The 18,939-nt window shown below is 47.4% G+C and overlaps 1 protein-coding gene across 2 annotated transcripts in view; it reads left to right on the top strand.

The window, feature by feature from the left end:
• Window positions 1-18,939, top strand: part of LOC115121638 (collagen alpha-1(II) chain) — an 82,840-nt gene that overhangs the window by 16,492 nt on the left and 47,409 nt on the right. For both annotated transcript variants that reach the window (XM_065004205.1, XM_065004204.1), the window contains 8 exons: window positions 2,204-2,281; window positions 6,621-6,665; window positions 8,156-8,209; window positions 12,617-12,670; window positions 16,709-16,762; window positions 18,359-18,412; window positions 18,609-18,662; window positions 18,859-18,903. In XM_065004205.1, coding sequence (XP_064860277.1) covers window positions 2,204-2,281; window positions 6,621-6,665; window positions 8,156-8,209; window positions 12,617-12,670; window positions 16,709-16,762; window positions 18,359-18,412; window positions 18,609-18,662; window positions 18,859-18,903 — 438 coding nt within the window. The remainder of the gene's footprint in view (window positions 1-2,203; window positions 2,282-6,620; window positions 6,666-8,155; window positions 8,210-12,616; window positions 12,671-16,708; window positions 16,763-18,358; window positions 18,413-18,608; window positions 18,663-18,858; window positions 18,904-18,939) is intronic.

Below are 18,939 nucleotides of genomic sequence, written 5' to 3'. Positions count from 1 at the left end.
TTGCACAGAAGAACTAGGCAAAGAAACGGAGGTATAGTGTAGAATGTTGGGATAGAGCGAGACACGGTGGAATGCTTTTCATTCCTGGTGAGAGAAGAAGGGAGGAAGGAGGGAGAGAAAGAGGGAGGTGGCTAGACAGGAGGTAGCATGATATATTTGGGGACGGGGAGAAGAGGGGAGGAGAGGAAGAAGGGAAGGGGAGGAGAGGAAGGAGGGGAGGAGAGAGGAGGAGAGGAAGGAGGGAAGGGGAGGAGAGGAAGGAGGGGAGGAGAGAGGAGGAGAGGAAGGAGGGAAGGGGTGAAGAGAGGGCGAAAGGGAGGAGAGGAAGGGGAGAAGTGGGGAGGAGAGGAAGGAGGGAAGGGGAGAAGAGAGGAGTAAAGGAAAGGGGTGAAGAGGGGAGGGGCTTTGAAGAAAACACAAGGAGATATTTGGTGAAGGAGAAAGATGAAGATAGTTATCGTACACCACTCCCTGTCTCTACTGTTGATCTGGTATCCATCCCCTCTACCATCTACTGTTGATCTGGTATCCATCCCCTCTACCATCTACTGTTGATCTGGTATCCATCCCCTCTACCATCTACTGTTGATCTGGTATCCATCCCCCATACCATCTACTGTTGATCTGGTATCCATCCCCTCTACCATCTACTGTTGATCTGGTATCCATCCCCTCTACCATCTAATGTTAATCTGGTATCCATCCCCCCTACCATCTACTGTTGATCTGGTATCCATCCCCTCTACCATCTACTGTTGATCTGGTATCCATCCCCTCTACCATCTACTGTTGATCTGGTATCCATCCCCTCTACCATCTACTGTTGATCTGGTATCCATCCCCTCTACCATCTACTGTTGATCTGGTATCCATCCCCTCTACCATCTCCTGTTGATCTGGTATCCATCCACTCTACCATCTACTGTTGATCTGGTATCCATCCACTCTACCATCTACTGTTGATCTGGTATCCCTCCCCTCTACCATCTCCTGTTGATCTGGTATCCATCCCCTCTACCATCTACTGTTGATCTGGTATCCATCCCCTCTACCATCTACTGTTGATCTGGTATCCATCCACTCTACCATCTACTGTTGATCTGGTATCCATCCCCTCTACCATCTCCTGTTGATCTGGTATCCATCCCCTCTACCATCTCCTGTTGATCTGGTATCCATCCCCTCTACCATCTACTGTTGATCCGGTATCTATCCCCTCTACCATCTACTGTTGATCTGGTATCCATCCCCTCTACCATCTACTGTTGATCTGGTATCCATCCCCTCTACCATCTACTGTTGATCTGGTATCCATCCCCTCTACCATCTACTGTTGATCTGGTATCCATCCCCTCTACCATCTACTGTTGATCTGGTATCCATCCCCTCTACCATCTACTGTTGATATGGTATCCATCCCCTCTACCATCTACTGTTGATCTGGTATCCATCCTCTCTACCATCTACTGTTGATCTGGTATCCATCCCCTCTACCATCTACTGTTGATCTGGTATCCATCCCCTCTACCATCTACTGTTGATCTGGTATCCATCCCCTCTACCATCTACTGTTGATCTGGTATCCATCCCCTCTACCATCTACTGTTGATCTGGTATCCATCCATCCTGTTGATCTACCATCTACTGTTGATCTGGTATCCATCCCTCTACCATCTACTGTTGATCTGGTATCCATTCTACCATCTACTGTTGATCTGGTATCCATACCATCTACTGTTGATCTGGTATTCATCCCCTCTACCATCTACTGTTGATCTGGTATCCATCCCCTCTACCATCTACTGTTGATCTGGTATCCATCCCCTCTACCATCTACTGTTGATCTGGTATTCATCCCCTCTACCATCTACTGTTGATCTGGTATCCATCCCCTCTACCATCTACTGTTGATCTGGTATCCATCCCCTCTACCATCTACTGTTGATCTGGTATCCATCCCCTCTACCATCTACTGTTGATTTGGTATCCATCCCCTCTACCATTTACTGTTGATCTGGTATCCATCCCCTCTACCATCTACTGTTGTCACACAGACAGAGACACACTGATCCTGTTTAGTCATGCTGTTCTGTCTGAGAGTAGACTACCATGACAGATATATGCCGACTGTTATGTCGAGAGCGTTCAAATATTTTTGTGGTCATATTACAGTGTCTTATTGATGCCATTTCTCTTCCAACAGAACTTTGCTGCTCAGATGGCTGGAGGATTTGACGAGAAGGCTGGCGGAGCACAGATGGGCGTGATGCAAGGACCAATGGTGAGAGAGATTATGAGAAACATCATAACACCTTAATCCTGGCGCCATTTTACCAGTTTCCTCCTATCGGCTTGGGAGTAGTATCATTTCCCAGGTTTCTATACGTTCTCCTGTGAGATGCAAAACAAATGCAAGAATGTCACGTCTGGTCTGCTCTGACTAATGCCTACGTGAGACGAGCTTAGGTGAATGGGTATCAGACTGACTCAACACCCCTCTATAGAGTGTACCAGGGTTTGGTTTGGGCCGACACCCTCCTATGGAGTGTACCAGGGTTTGGTTTGGGCCAACACCCTCCTATGGAGTGTACCAGGGTTTGGTATGGGCCGACACCCTCCTATGGAGTGTACCAGGGTTTGGTTTGGGCCGACACCCTCCTATGGAGTGTACCAGGGTTTAGTTTGGGGCAAACAGACTTGGTCTTCATAAAAAAATGTTTGTTGAGTTTACTGAAAACTCCAACGAGCTGGCTGGCAGCTGGCATCACATCCAGCTGGCATCACCTCCAGCTGGCATCACCTCCAGTCTGTCAGCCAGAGGGAAAAGAAGAGCACACTCACTAGGAGCTATTTTGGTTTGGAAACCCACCAAGCAGAGCTCGGCTGGCTGCTCCCACAGCGAGCTTTTGGCTGGCTGGTGTAGCTGAAGTCTGAGACCCAGTCACCACTGTGGATTGTACCCCATTAGAGACCTGTGGAGAGGGAAGGTGGGGTTGACTCTTCACTGAGAGTCAACCCCCTACGTCTCTACCTACACCACCTGTTCCCTAACACAGTGTCTACACTGAGAGGCAGTGGGCCACACCACCCAAACACACACACACATACAGTCCCCAAACACACACACATACAGTCCCCAAACACACACACACAGACTCCAAACATTCACCCACACTCCGCCTACGAATGGACATAGAGCACCATTGAAAAGCCGCTAGACCGTTGCGGTGGTGGATTTGTCCGCGTTGCGCCCTGCTGAAAAGATTACTTTCATTCCCTTCCTACTGTTGTTGATCTGGTATCCATCCCCTCTACCATCTACTGTTGATCTGGTATCCATCCCCTCTACCATCTACTGTTGATCTGGTATCCATCCCCTCTACCATCTCCTGTTGATCTGGTATCCATCCCCTCTACCATCTACTGTTGATCTGGTATCCATCCCCTCTACCATCTCCTGTTGATCTGGTATCCATCCCCTCTACCATCTACTGTTGATCTGGTATCCATCCCCTCTACCATCTACTGTTGATCTGGTATCCATCCCCTCTACCATCTGTTGTTGATCTGGTATCCCTCCCCTCTGTCAGTAACTGCTCTGTCCCTCGGGGACGTTTGCTTTGGCTGCTGCCCTGCATTTCTCTACTATAATCAGTCTAAACACCAACACGATGAATACTGTGTTGTAGAGAGCATAAAAGGTTGTCTTACTGTTGTCCAAGTGCCCTTTCATGAGTGGAGGAGTGGAAATCATATGTTTTATTATTTTAACGTCTTCGAGAATGTCTAGGTTGCGACTGAAATGCCTCCCTATTCCCTTTATAGTGGGACTACTTCTCCCCTACTTAGTGCACTGCTTTAGCCCAGTACCCATAGATCTCTGTTCATAAGTAGTACACTATGTAGGGAATAGGGTGTGATTTCAGATGCAAGCCCTCGACATTCTCACTGAACTCCAGATCAGGTACATTTTCTCATCGTCTTGTCTTTGGTCATGTAATGATTTTCTCTGTGTGACAGATTTGGCTCATCACCTGTATAGAATGTGAAACGTCTCTCTGAGCTCTGAGTAACGATGCACGATGACTTTGAGCTGACAAGAGTATTACACCTACTGACAAGACAAGTCTTTATAAACTGGAGGAGATTAACGTTAGAGGAGATTAACGTTAGATCAGTGAGCAGCGCAAGGATTACTTTGAAGATTTATGATCTTATTAATGAAGAAACAAGGTGGCTAACGTAGGGTTCAAGACTCCAATTCAGAGTACAACACTTCTGACCCTGACCTCTGAACTACAGAGAGAGAGAGATACAGAGAGAGAGAGAGAGACCGAGAGAGAGAAAACAGAGAGGGAGAGAGAAAGAGAGAGAATGAGAGAGGGAGAGAGAGAGAGAATGAGAGAGAATGAGAGAGGGTGAGAGAGAGAGAATGAGAGAGAGAGAGAATGAGAGAGAATGAGAGAGGGAGAGAGAGAGAGAATGAGAGAGAATGAGAGAGGGAGAGAGAGAGAGAATGAGAGAGAATGAGAGAAAGAGAGAGAATGAGAGAGGGAGAGAGAGAGAGAATGAGAGAGAATGAGAGAAAGAGAGAGAATGAGAGAGGGAGAGAGAGAGAGAATGAGAGAGAATGAGAGAAAGGGAGAGAATGAGAGAGGGAGAGAGAGAGAGAATGAGAGAGAATGAGAGAGGGAGAGAGAGAGAGAATGAGAGAGAATGAGAGAAAGAGAGAGAATGAGAGAGGGAGAGAGAGAGAGAATGAGAGAGGGAGAGAGAGAGAATGAGAGAGAATGAGAGAAAGAGAGAGAATGAGAGAGGGAGAGAAAGAGAGAGAATGAGAGAATGAGAGAATGAGAGAATGAGAGAGAATGAGAGAGGGAGAGAAAGAGAGAGAATGAGAGAGAATGAGAGAGGGAGAGAGAATGAGAGAAAGAGAGAGAATGAGAGAGGGAGAGAAAGAGAGAGAATGAGAGAGGGAGAGAGAGAGAATGAGAGAGAATGAGAGAAAGAGAGAGAATGAGAGAGGGAGAGAAAGAGAGAGAATGAGAGAATGAGAGAATGAGAGAATGAGAGAGGGAGAGAAAGAGAGAGAATGAGAGAATGAGAGAAAGAGAGAGAATGAGAGAGAATGAGAGAAAGAGAGAGAATGAGAGAGAGATACCGAGAGAGAGAAAACAGAGAGGGAGAGAGAAAGAGAGAGAATGAGAGAGGGAGAGAGAGAGAGAATGAGAGAGAATGAGAGAGAGAGAGTCTGAATGTGGAATTCCAAAATGATTTATGGTTCTGACAGGCAGGACGCAGAAGGGAGACAGGAGGCAGGCAGGAGGGTGACAGGAGGCAGGCAGGAGGCAGGCAGGAGGGAGACAGGAGGCAGGCAGGAGGGAGACAGGAGGCAGGCAGGAGGGAGACAGGAGGCAGGCAGGAGGCAGGCAGGAGGGAGACAAGAGGCAGGCAGGAGGGAGACAGGAGGCAGGCAAGAGGGAGACAGGAGGCAGGCAGGAGGGAGACAGGAGGCAGGCAGGAGGCAGGCAGGAGGGAGACAGGAGGCAGGCAGGAGGGAGACAGGAGGCAGGCAGGAGGGAGACAGGAAGCAGGCTGGAGGCAGGCAGGAGGGAGACAGGAGGCAGGCAGGAGGCAGGCAGGAGGGAGACAGGAGGCAGGCAGGAGGCAGGCAGGAGGGAGACAGGAGGCAGGCAGGAGACAGGTAACAGGCAGGAGGGAGACATGTAACAGGCAGGAGGGAGACAGGAGGCAGGCAGGAGGCAGGTAACAGGCAGGAGGGAGACAGGAGGCAGGCAGGAGGCAGGTAACAGGCAGGAGGGGGACAGGAGGCAGGCAGGAGACAGGTAACAGGCAGGAGGGAGATAGGAGGCAGGCAGGAGGCAGGCAGGAGGGAGACAGGAGGCAGGCAGGAGACAGGTAACAGGCAGGAGGGAGACATGTAACAGGCAGGAGGGAGACAGGAGGCAGGCAGGAGGCAGGTAACAGGCAGGAGGGAGACAGGAGGCAGGCAGGAGACAGGTAACAGGCAGGAGGGAGACAGGAGGCAGGCAGGAGGCAGGTAACAGGCAGGAGGGAGACAGGAGGCAGGCAGGAGACAGGTAACAGGCAGGAGGGAGACAGGAGGCAGGCAGGAGGCAGGCAGGAGGGAGACAGGAGGCAGGCAGGAGACAGGTAACAGGCAGGAGGGAGACATGTAACAGGCAGGAGGGAGACAGGAGGCAGGCAGGAGGCAGGTAACAGGCAGGAGGGAGACAGGAGGCAGGCAGGAGACAGGTAACAGGCAGGAGGGAGACAGGAGGCAGGCAGGAGGCAGGTAACAGGCAGGAGGGAGACATGAGGCAGGTAGCAGGCAGGAGGCAGACATGAAGCAGACAGGAGGCAGGTAGCAGGCAGCAGGCAGGAGGCAAAAAGGAGGCAGGTAGCAGGCAGGAGGCAGGCAGGAGGAGAAGTTAATGTGGAAAATCTATCTCTTCCCCCTCCATTCTGAAATATGACAAAGTGAATTATGAAAATGAGAAACTAATATATTTTTTAATGTTGAGTTGTTTGAAGATTGGTTGAGGTTGTGATTATGTTGTTATTGTCTAACGTCTCGTCTGTCTCTCTTTCTCCCCCAGGGCCCTATGGGTCCTCGAGGGCCACCTGGCCCCTCTGGAGCTCCTGTAAGTACCTGCAAATAAACACACACACACACACATGCGCACATACACACACTCCCGGCTACAAGCCCTGAAAGTTATAACCTTATATAACACTGGGTACTGTAGATGCTCTTAATGTAGATGTTCACAACCACCTTTAGTTCAGCCCAGAGCCATATATAAATATATAATCATATACAGATATACAGTACATTATGATATGTGGTTCTTTACAGTAGTTTGTCCCATAGTGCTCCCTCAAAGAACTTCACAAAGTTTTGTATTGAGTTGAATTATTAGTCAGTAGTCTAGTTCTCTTCATGCTGAATGTGTATAGATGAAGTCTTGAATCAAGCAGTGAATGAATACATGACGGAAACAGAAACAGTCTATAGCATAAACGTAAACACAGAGTAGACATTAGATATGGTTACTATGGTTACTGCACACAGCAGAATGATTATGGTTACTGCATAGCAATCAATCAAATGTATTTACAAAGTCCTTTTTACATCAGCCGATGTCAAAGTGCTGTACAGAAACCCAGCCTAAAACCCCAAACAGCAAGCAATGCAGATGTAGAACACAGAGTAGACATTATTCCACACACTGTAGGTTTATTTGTTCCTGTGCTGCATTCCCTTCCAGAGGAGGAAGATGGCATTGAATACCTTCATGTCCCAGCTGCACACTGCAGGGGTTTATCCTACCGCAGACAGACAGGCAGACATGCAGCGCAGCACCTGACAATATACCTTTCATAGAGCTCGGTGGGACATTCCCCTCAGCACAGCCAGAACTGGGTTCAAATAGTATTCAAAGTGTTTCAAATACTGTAAACATTTGCTTGAGTCTGCCTGGAGAGGCAGATGGATGGGGATTACAGTTTTGCGATTATTCAGTTAGTCCTATTGCTCCAGGCAATCGTAGCTAAAGTACTTGGAAGAGGTCAAATCCTATTTGAACCCATGTATGTTCCAAAGCCCTCCAACCAAAGCCCCTCAGCTCAGCTCCTCTCCTACCTCTCCTCTAAAGTCATTCAAGTGGAAGGTATTGCCAGCCAGGGGACATGACTCAGCATGAAGCCCATGATTTGGGGAACCACTGCATCCCCCCCCCCACACACACACACACCCTCGTCTTGGTAGAGTCACGGCCCCTGGAGGGGGATAGGAAAACACTCGGATTTGGTGTGATTTGATATTGCTGGGTTATTTGTTAACTGAGTAAGAAGATAGCATACACGTAGTAGAGGATATCACATGCTATCTCTACTCAAACTAGTGAGCCCATCATAGATCAGTTATTGTTGTACTTTTACCATACTTTTAGGTTTATCAAAAACAATAGTGTATATTTTAAATCTCCTGTAGTCCTTACAGTAATATCAGCTAAGAAATCAAAGGAAATATTACATATTACATAAAAGACCAATAGCCATCTAAGGTCATCAGGTTCACTTCACAGACGTCTCTAATCTGCCCTCTCTATTCTCTTCTCTTCTATCCCAGGGCCCACAAGGTTTCCAAGGCAACCCCGGAGAGGCTGGAGAGCCTGGATCAGCTGTAAGTATCCCATAATAGTTTCCCATAGTGTGAGGGCATTTTCAACTACCCTCTTCCTCATACACACACACTAAAGCAGACACACACACACACACACACACACACACACACACAAACACACACACACACGGAAACTAACCTAGGGTTGGAACCAGTTCAGGGAACAGAACCAAAAACCGTGAAATAACTAAATTATTTGAGAAATAGAACCGGAACCGAAAAACAAAAGTCATCTATACTGTTCCGGAATATAAACGTTATTTTAAAAGCATAGGAACGTTATTTTATGTTCCAAGCATTTTCTTCCAGTCCCACAAAAATCACAACAAAGCGCCTATGCAGAGCCCTCACTCTGAGACTTATGCCACATTCACGTGCCATTCGGAATTAGGAAACTCAAAAATGTTTGACTTGCTAACTGGTTGAACTGCGGCACGTGTATAACTGCAACCAGTTAGCAAGTCTAACATTTCAGAGTTCCGACTAGCACATGAACACGGCATTATTCCAGCTTCTGCCTGCCAACTGGAAATCTTTACCAGTGGGTGTGCATGTAGGCTACCTGCCCCTCCCCTCTGAAGCCTAGATTACTGTAGCCTAGGTTACTGAAGCCTAAATTACTGTAGCCTAGGTTACTATATCCTATGTGGCCGCTGATTGACTGAATACCCTGGCGCAAGGTGGTTGTTGTCAACAAAGCAGCATGACAGAATTATGATGCTAAGTTTTCAAACTGCTAGTTTCTCTGAGAAGATATATAAATCAACCTGTGTATTTAAACAACAACGTAAAATACACCTATTTCACTTTTGCATGTCATAATCCAAATGACCACTGCTGCACATGCTGCCCCTGTTCTGAACAGATTAGATTATACTATATACTAATGAACGAGTGCACCAGGGAGAATATAATCATTTCATTTCATCTATATTTAACTAGGCAAGTTTGTTAAGAACAAATTCTTATTTACAATGACGGCCTACACCGGCTAAACCCGGATGACGCTGGGCCAATTGTGCGCTGCACTATGGGGCTCCCGATCTCGGCTGGCTGTGATACAGCCAGGGATCAAACCCAGGTCTGTAGTGATGCCTCTAGCACTATGATGCAGTGCCTTAGACCACTGCGCCACTCGAAAGAAATGAGAAACTACCGACTAAGTGAAAACACTTAATCTAACTGGGGATAGCTAGCTAACATAATGTCACAAAGGATTATCTAACTGGGGAGAGCTAGCTAACATAATGTCACAAAGCATTATCTAACTGGGGATAATCCACTATCCAAAATCCCATACTGCCAGTGACAGCCCATAGCCAAATGTTTAGCTAGCTAGTTAACGTTAGCATATATGCTAGCTAGCACAACATAGCTAGCTAGCTAAGGACACTGCACTAACTCGGCAGCTAGCACAGGTAGCTGTTTCATGGAAACTGGCTAATCCATTGTGCATTATTTATAATGTCAGTACTAGCTACTGTGGTGTGCTAGCTTGGAGGAAGTATTTAGTGTTGTGTGCACTTAGATAGCTACCATCCCATAGCCTACATTACATATAAAGTGTGACTGGCTCATTCGTGGATGTACGGAGAAAACATCCTAATAAAAACTCCCACTGAAAAAAACCTCAGTGCTATCTAGATCCTAAAAACATGATTCAGCAGTCCCCATAGAATAACCTATTGAAGAGCACTTTTTGGATCCAGGTGGAACCCTTTTTGTTCCAAGTAGAACCCTTTTTGGTTCCATGTTAAACCCTTTTCATAGAGGGTTCTACATGGAACCCAAAAGAGTTCAATCTGGAACCAAAAATGGTTCTACCTGGAACCGAAAAGGGTTCTCCTATGGGGACAGACGATTAACGCTTTCGGAACCATTTTTTCTAACAGTGCAGGGTTAGCGACTGAAAGGGACCGACAGAGGTGTGCACACACACACACACACACACACACACACACACACACACACACACACACACACACACACACACACACACACACACACACACACACACACACCTAGGTGATGTGGGGGCATTATGAGAGCCACCACCACTGTGTTAACCTCCTGCTGAGAGCAGTTACTCAGAAGCCTGATCAGACAGACAGGCAGGGAGAAAAGACAGATTGACTGACATCGAGACAGACTGACAGACAGACTGACGCCTGATCAGGCAGACAGACAGACAGACAGACAGACAGACAGACAGACAGACAGACAGACAGACAGACAGACAGACAGACAGACACCTGACCAGGCAGACAGACAGACACAGACAGACAGACAGACAGACAGACAGACAGACAGACAGACAGACAGACAGACAGACAGACAGACAGACAGACAGACAGACAGACAGACAGACAGACAGACAGACAGACAGACAGACAGACAGACAGGCTCCTTCTCCTTTCACCTCCCACCTCGAGTCCACTGTTTAATACATCATCACCTGCAATTAGAATCAGACCTGCTGGGTCTGTTGTTGGCAGGCCAGAATGAATCACATCAGTTCCCATAAACACACACACACACACACACACACACACACACACACACATGGAACACACACACGTCCCCAAAAAACAACCCTAGTACTGAAGATTTGGCCAGGAAACAGCTGGCCAATACACTCAGAGGATATTGAAGTATTCCTTCAACTTAATCTACCTGTAAAGTCAGTTGATTCTGCAGTCTTCCCATAGAGAGTCAGATAAAGAGTCTACCCATAGAAAGAGTCCATAATGTTGCCAGAAAAGGTGAAACGACTGGAAAAAAACATTACAGTTTAGTGTAACATTCTCTTGTTTTTAACCATACATTGTCAATTAATTGCCTCCACTGTTATTCACTGTCCTGGCATAACATGCCTTGTTAAATGTTCATTTGTGGAATTTCTTTCCTTCTTAATGCGTTTGAGCCAATCAGTTGTGTTGTGACAAGGTAGGGGTGGTATACAGAAGATAGCCCTATTTGGTAAAAATCCATATTATGGCAAGGACAGCTCAAATAAGCAAAGAGAAATGACAGTCCCTCATTATTTTCAAACATGAAGGTCAGTCAATCTGGAAAATTTCCAGAACTTTTAACGTTTCTTCAAGTGCAGTAGCAAAAACCATCAAGCTCTATGATGAAACTGGACCGACCACATGAAAGGAAGACCCAGAGTTACCTGAGAGTGGCTGTCATGAGGACGTTCTCAGCCAGGGGTGCTTGTTAATTAGAGAGGGAAATGCCTTTACGACACACACACACACACACACACACACACACACACACACACACACACACACACACACACAGACACACGTTTACACACAGACACACACACTCCGTCTACCCTGTCACTGTATTACCTGTATGACCTCTACAGTGCTGCCCTCCATTTATTTAGGTCCTCCTGACAGGGCCTCATGGTCTGTCTATCTGACTAACTGTCTCTCTGTTCTCTTCCCTCCTGACCTCATGGTCTGTCTATCTGACTAACTGTCTCTCTGTTCTCTTCCCTCCTGACAGGGCCTCATGGTCTGTCTATCTGACTAACTGTCTCTCTGTTCTCTTCTTTCCTGACCTCATGGTCTGTCTATCTGACTAACTGTCTCTCTGTTATCTTCTCTCCTGACAGGGCCTCATGGTCTGTCTACCTGACTAACTGTCTCTCTGTTCTCTTCCCTCCTGACAGGGCCTCATGGTCTGTCTACCTGACTAACTGTCTCTCTGTTATCTTCCCTCCTGACAGGGCCTCATGGTCTGTCTATCTGACTAACTGTCTCTCTGTTCTCTTCCCTCCTGACAGGGCCTCATGGTCTGTCTACCTGACTAACTGTCTCTCTGTTCTCTTCCCTCCTGACAGGGCCTCATGGTCTGTCTACCTGACTAACTGTCTCTCTGTTCTCTTCCCTCCTGACAGGGCCTCATGGTCTGTCTACCTGACTAACTGTCTCTCTGTTCTCTTCCCTCCTGACCTCATGGTCTGTCTATCTGACTAACTGTCTCTCTGTTCTCTTCCCTCCTGACAGGGCCTCATGGTCTGTCTATCTGAATAACTGTCTCTCTGTTCTCTTCCCTCCTGACAGGGCCTCATGGTCTGTCTATCTGACTAACTGTCTCTCTGTTATCTTCCCTCCTGACAGGGCCTCATGGTCTGTCTATCTGAATAACTGTCTCTCTGTTCTCTTGCCTCCTGACAGGGCCTCATGGTCTGTCTATCTGACTAACTGTCTCTCTGTTATCTTCTCTCCTGACAGGGCCTCATGGTCTGTCTACCTGACTAACTGTCTCTCTGTTCTCTTCTCTCCTGACAGGGCCTCATGGTCTGTCTATCTGACTAGCTGTCTCTTTTCTCTCCTGACAGGGCCTCATGGTCTGTCTATCTGACTAACTGTCTCTGTTCTCTCCTGACAGGGCCCGTTGGGTCCCCGTGGTCCACCTGGACCCTCTGGTAAACCTGGAGATGACGTAAGTAGAACAACTGCCGCTTTCACTATCACACACACAGAAATGTAACCTCCGCAGGCTATTGAGGATGTGTCTGATGCAGGAGACCAACACAAGTGTCAAAGAAAGCAGAGCCAAAATGACATGACACACACTGTTTTCATAGATCTTCTCCACCCATCCATACTGTATCCATTTATCTCCCCCACACATCCATACTGTATCCATTGATCTCCCCCACCCCACACATCCATACTGTATCCATAGATCTCCCCCACCCATCTATACTATACCCATTGATCTCCCCTCCACCCTCCACACTGTTTCCATTGATCTCCCCTCCACCCATCCACACTGTTTCCATTGATCTCCCCTCCACCCATCCACACTGATCTCCCCTCCACCCATCCACACTGTTTCCATTGATCTCCCCTCCACCCATCCACACTGATCTCCCCTCCACCCATCCACACTGTTTCCATTGATCTCCCCTCCACCCATCCACACTGATCTCCCCTCCACCCATCACTGTTTTCCAATGATCTCCTCTCCACCCATCCACACTGATCTCCCCTCCACCCATCCACACTGTTTCCAATGATCTCCCTCCACCCATCCACTCTGTTTCCATTGATCTCCCCTCCACCCATCCACACTGTTTCCATTGATCTCCCTCCACCCATCCACACTGTTTCCATTGATCTCCCTCCACCCATCCACTGTTTCCATTGATCTCCCCTCCACCCATCCACACTGTTTCCATTGATCTCCCCTCCACCCATCCACACTGTTTCCATTGATCTCCCCTCCACCCATCCACACTGTTTCCATTGATCTCCCCTCCACCCATCCACACTGACTGTGTCTGTTGGTAGAATGTTGACAGTACGTTTACACCAATAAAATAATAATACAAAAATACTATGAAGTGAACAGCATTCACGGTTCATACACTGTCCTAAATAATTACCCCTCACATAGAAATGTCCTCGTGACTAGGGCCAGGAGTTTTTCTTGGTGATGATGTCACAGGGTCAGGAAAATCTCCTGGCCCCCATCATCATGTTCCGTCACAGTTACCTATCCCCATTGGTTTGTCTACAGTCCATCTGGCCAATCACTCCTCATGTAAAGTTAATGTGTGAGCCAATCACGATTGCCCATATTGTACCCGTCCACACTACTCCCACACCAATATTGTCACACCTCTAACAGCCACATGTACAAACTCTATCATTTGATCATGATGATAAATGGTCATAATATGAATATTATAATCAGAACTGTCCCCAGTGGTCTGTCCCCAGTGGTCTGTCCCCAGTAGTCTGTACCCAGTGGTCTGTACCCAATGGTCTGTCCCCAGTGGTCTGTCCCCAGTGGTCTGTCCCCAGTAGTCTGTACCCAGTGGTCTGTACCCAATGGTCTGTCCCCAGTGGTCTGTACCCAATGGTCTGTCCCCAGTGGTCTGTCCCCAGTGGTCTGTCCCCAGTAGTCTGTACCCAGTGGTCTGTACCCAATGGTCTGTCCCCAGTGGTCTGTCCCCAGTGGTCTGTCCCCAGTTGTCTGTCCCCAGTAGTCTGTACCCAGTGGTCTGTATCCAATGGTCTGTCCCCAGTGGTCTGTCCCCAGTAGTCTGTACCCAGTAGTCTGTACCCAGTGGTCTGTCCCCAGTGGTCTGTACCCAATGGTCTGTCCCCAGTGGTCTGTCCCCAGTGGTCTGTCCCCAGTAGTCTGTACCCAGTGGTCTGTACCCAGTGGTCTGTCCCCAGTGGTCTGTACCCAATGGTCTTTCCCCAGTGGTCTGTACCCAATGGTCTGTCCCCAGTGGTCTGTCCCCAGTGGTCTGTCCCCAGTGGTCTGTCCCCAGTGGTCTGTCCCCAGTAGTCTGTCCCCAGTGGTCTGTCCCCAGTAGTCTGTCCCCAGTGGTCTGTACCCAATGGTCTGTCCCCAGTGGTCTGTCCCCAGTGGTCTGTCCCCAGTAGTCTGTACCCAGTGGTCTGTCCCCAGTAGTCTGTCCCCAGTGGTCTGTACCCAATGGTCTGTCCCCAGTGGTCTGTCCCCAGTGGTCTGTCCCCAGTAGTCTGTCCCCAGTGGTCTGTCCCCAGTAGTCTGTCCCCAGTGGTCTGTCCCCAGTGGTCTGTCCCCAGTAGTCTGTACCCAGTGGTCTGTACCCAGTGGTCTGTCCCCAGTGGTCTGTCCCCAGTGGTCTGTCCCCAGTAGTCTGTCCCCAGTGGTCTGTCCCCAGTGGTCTGTCCCCAGTGGTCTGTCCCCAGTAGTCTGTACCCAGTAGTCTGTACTAAGTAGTCTGTCCCCAGTGGTCTGTCCCCAGTGGTCTGTCCCCAGTAGTCTGTCCCCAGTGGTCTGTACCCAGTGGTCTGTCCCCAGTGGTCTGTCCCCAGTAGTCTGTCCCCAGTGGTCTGTACCCAGTGGTCTGTCCCCAGTAGTCTGTCCCCAGTGGTCTGTACCCAGTGGTCTGTCCCCAGTGGTCTGTCCCCAGTAGTCTGTACCCAGTGGTCTGTACCCAGTGGTCTGTCCCCAGTGGTCTGTCCCCAGTGGTCTGTCCCCAGTAGTCTGTCCCCAGTGGTCTGTACCCAGTGGTCTGTCCCCAGTGGTCTGTCCCCAGTGGTCTGTCCCCAGTGGTCTGTACCCAGTGGTCTGTCCCCAGTGGTCTGTCCCCAGTAGTCTGTACCCAGTAGTCTGTACCCAGTGGTCTGTCCCCAGTGGTCTGTCCCCAGTGGTCTGTTCCCAGTGGTCTGTCCCCAGTGGTCTGTACCCAGTGGTCTGTCCCCAGTAGTCTGTACCCAGTGGTCTGTCCCCAGTAGTCTGTACCCAGTGGTCTGTCCCCAGTGGTCTGTACCCAGTGGTCTGTACCCGTGTACTGTATATCATCCCCACTATCATCCTCTGCCGTATTAAAGACGATTTAATCATGTTTATATATCTTACATTACTCCTATCACATGTGTATAATGTATTTTATACCATCTACTGCACCTTGCCTATGGCGCTTGGCCATCGCTCATCCACATATCCTCATTCACCCCTTTAGATTTGTGTGTATTAGGTAGTTGTTGGGTAATTGTTAGATTTGTGTGTATTAGGTAGTTGTTGGGAATTTTTAGATTACTTGTTAGATATTACTGCACTGTTGGAACTAGAGGCACAAGTATTTCGCTACACTCAAATTAACATCTGCTAACCATATATATGTGACATATAACATTTGATTTGATTTGATTGAAACAAGTGAAAAATAAATATTGAAACTGCAGTTCCACCATTCAGCCACTGGGTGGCAGCTGACTGGCCCACTAGTCATTTATCAGTGTCCATCAGGAGGCACTGTTTGTTAATTGGATTTCAATCTGAAATGTTCATTTCAAGTGAGTGGCTTGTAAAAAAATATTAGCATAAAAATAAATTGGTGAATGATCAAAACCTTTTTATTTTATTTACATCACAGACAACCAACTGATCTAATAGCCGACTTCTCCCTCCCTTCCTCTGTCTCTTCCTCTCTGTCCTTTCCTCTTTGTCTCTTTCTCTCTGTCTCTTCCTCTCTGTCTCTTTCTCTCTGTCTCTTTCTCTCTGTCTCTTCCTCTCTGTCTCTTTCTCTCTGTCTCTTCATCTCTGTCTCTTTCTCTCTGTCTCTTCCTCTCTGTCTCTTTTTCTCTGTCTCTTCCTCTCTGTCTCTTTCTCTCTGTCTCGTTCTCTCTGTCTCGTTCTCTCTGTCTATCCCTCTCTGTCTCTTCCTCTCTGTCTCTTCCTCTCTGTCTCGTTCTCTCTGTCTCGTTCTCTCTGTCTATCCCTCTCTGTCTCTTCCTCTCTGTCTCTTCCTCTCTGTCTCGTTCTCTCTGTCTCGTTCTCTCTGTCTATCCCTCTCTGTCTCTTCCTCTCTGTCTCTTCCTCTCTGTCTCGTTCTCTCTGTCTCGTTCTCTCTGTCTATCCCTCTCTGTCTCTTCCTCTCTGTCTCTTCCTCTCTGTCTCGTTCTCTCTGTCTCGTTCTCTCTGTCTCTTCCTCTCTGTCTCTTCCTCTCTGTCTCTTTCTCTCTGCTAAAGGGTGAGGCTGGCAAACCCGGAAAAGGTGGTGATCGTGGACCTTCTGGTCCTCAGGTATGGTTTCATTATCTCTTCACTCTCTTTTCATTTATTTGTTCATTTATCTGTTCATTTATCTACACTCAATTGATCTCACTTCCTATTCATGCTGACTTAGTTATTACAGTTGTACACACAACAATTTTAATTTAAACTGCATTGTTGGTTAGGGGCTTGTAAGTAAGCATTTCACTGTGAGGTCTACACCTGTTGTATTCAGTGCATGTGACTAATACAATTTTATTTTATTTTATTTTATGATCATTCAAGCAGACAAGGGAAGTATACAGTCCAGTTAGAAGACTCTCTAAGATGATTCAGTCAGATACAGTCCAGTTAGAAGACTCCCTAAGATGATTCAGTCAGATACAGTCCAGTTAGAAGACTCTCTAAGATGATTCAGTCAGATACAGTCCAGTTAGAAGACTCTCTAAGATGATTCAGTCAGATACAGTCCGGTTAGAAGACTCTCTAAGATGATTCAGTCAGATACAGTCCGGTTAGAAGACTCTCTAAGATGATTCAGTCAGATACAGTCCAGTTAGAAGACTCTCTAAGATGATTCAGTCAGATACAGTCCGGTTAGAAGACTCTCTAAGATGATTCAGTCAGATACAGTCCAGTTAGAAGACTCTCTAAGATGATTCAGTCAGATACAGTCCAGTTAGAAGACTCTCTAAGATGATTCAATCAGATACAGTCCGGTTAGAAGACTCCCTAAGATGATTCAGTCAGATACAGTCCGGTTAGAAGACTCTCTAAGATGATTCAGTCAGATACAGTCCGGTTAAAAGACTCTCTAAGATGATTCAGTCAGATACAGTCCAGTTAGAAGACTCTCTAAGATGATTCAGTCAGATACAGTCCAGTTAGAAGACTCTCTAAGATGATTCAGTCAGATACAGTCCAGTTAGAAGACTCTCCAAGATGATTCAGTCAGATACAGTCCAGTTAGAAGACTCTCTAAGATGATTCAGTCAGATACAGTCTGGTTAAAATGCTCTCCAAGATGATTCAGTCAGATACAGTCCGGTTAGAAGGATCTCCAAGATGATTCAGTCAGATACAGTCCTCTTAGAAGGCTCTCCAAGATGATTCAGTAAGATACAGTCCGGTTAGAAGACTCTCTAAGATGATTCAGTCAGATACAGTCCAGTTAGAAGACTCTCGAAGATGATTCAGTCAGATACAGTCCATTTAGAAGACTCCCCAAGATGATTCAGTCAGATACAGTCCAGTTAGAAGACTCTCGAAGATGATTCAGTCAGATACAGTCCGGTTAGAAGACTCTCCAAGATGATTCAGTCAGATACAGTCCGGTTAGAAGACTCTCCAAGATGATTCAGTCAGATACAGTCCGGTTAGAAGACTCTCCAAGATGATTCAGTCAGACAGAAGAGGAAGAGCTGTCTCTACTAAATCCTCCCTCATGTCATCTGTCTCTCTGGCCCTCTGGCCTTCTGCCCCTTGAACATCATATGTCTGGCTCCAAACCAGACTAGACCAGAGCAGGAAAGCATATCTGGAGAAAAACTGAATAACCATTCCATTCTCTCCTATCTCTCCTCTTTCTATCTTCCCCTGTCTCTTGTTTTCTCTTCTGTACAACAGGGAGCTCGTGGATTCCCAGGAACTCCCGGTCTGCCTGGAATCAAAGGGCATAGAGTAAGTGATGTCATAGTAGTGACAATATATAATATGTCATCTTCAAATGTGTTCTTTCCTGTTTACCTGCTTTTAGTGAACGTGTATGTTTGTCGTTGTTATACAGCTGTGAGCAACTGCATTGCCCAGTCAATGTGACAGTGAAGACTTGGTTCCCAGTCCTGTACTCAGTCCTGTCTGTATCTCTTCTTTCCAGGGTTATCCAGGTCTTGATGGACTCAAGGGAGAGGGTGGAGCTGCTGGTTCTAAGGTAGGAAGGACTCAACATCAGCATCCTCTATCTCTCTCAAGTCATTCTAATCTCACAGATATCCTATCATTGCCTTTTTTGTCTGTCATGTTGTGATGCCTGTTTACCTACCATTCTGACCACCTCTAAAACACAAACCCCTCCTCCTTTTCTCTCCGTCTCCTCCTACTAATTGAATGACTCTTCTCTGTTCTAGGGGGAGTCTGGTGCGCCCGGTGAGAATGGCGCTCCCGGACCCATGGTGAGCACAGATGGATAACTGATACCTGTCAGACAA

Source organism: Oncorhynchus nerka, linkage group LG2, assembly GCF_034236695.1.
Source record: "Oncorhynchus nerka isolate Pitt River linkage group LG2, Oner_Uvic_2.0, whole genome shotgun sequence".
Lineage (NCBI taxonomy): Eukaryota > Metazoa > Chordata > Actinopteri > Salmoniformes > Salmonidae > Oncorhynchus > Oncorhynchus nerka.
The sequence above is the reverse complement of the archived record's forward strand: the minus strand, read 5'-3'. Positions and strand labels throughout refer to the sequence as shown.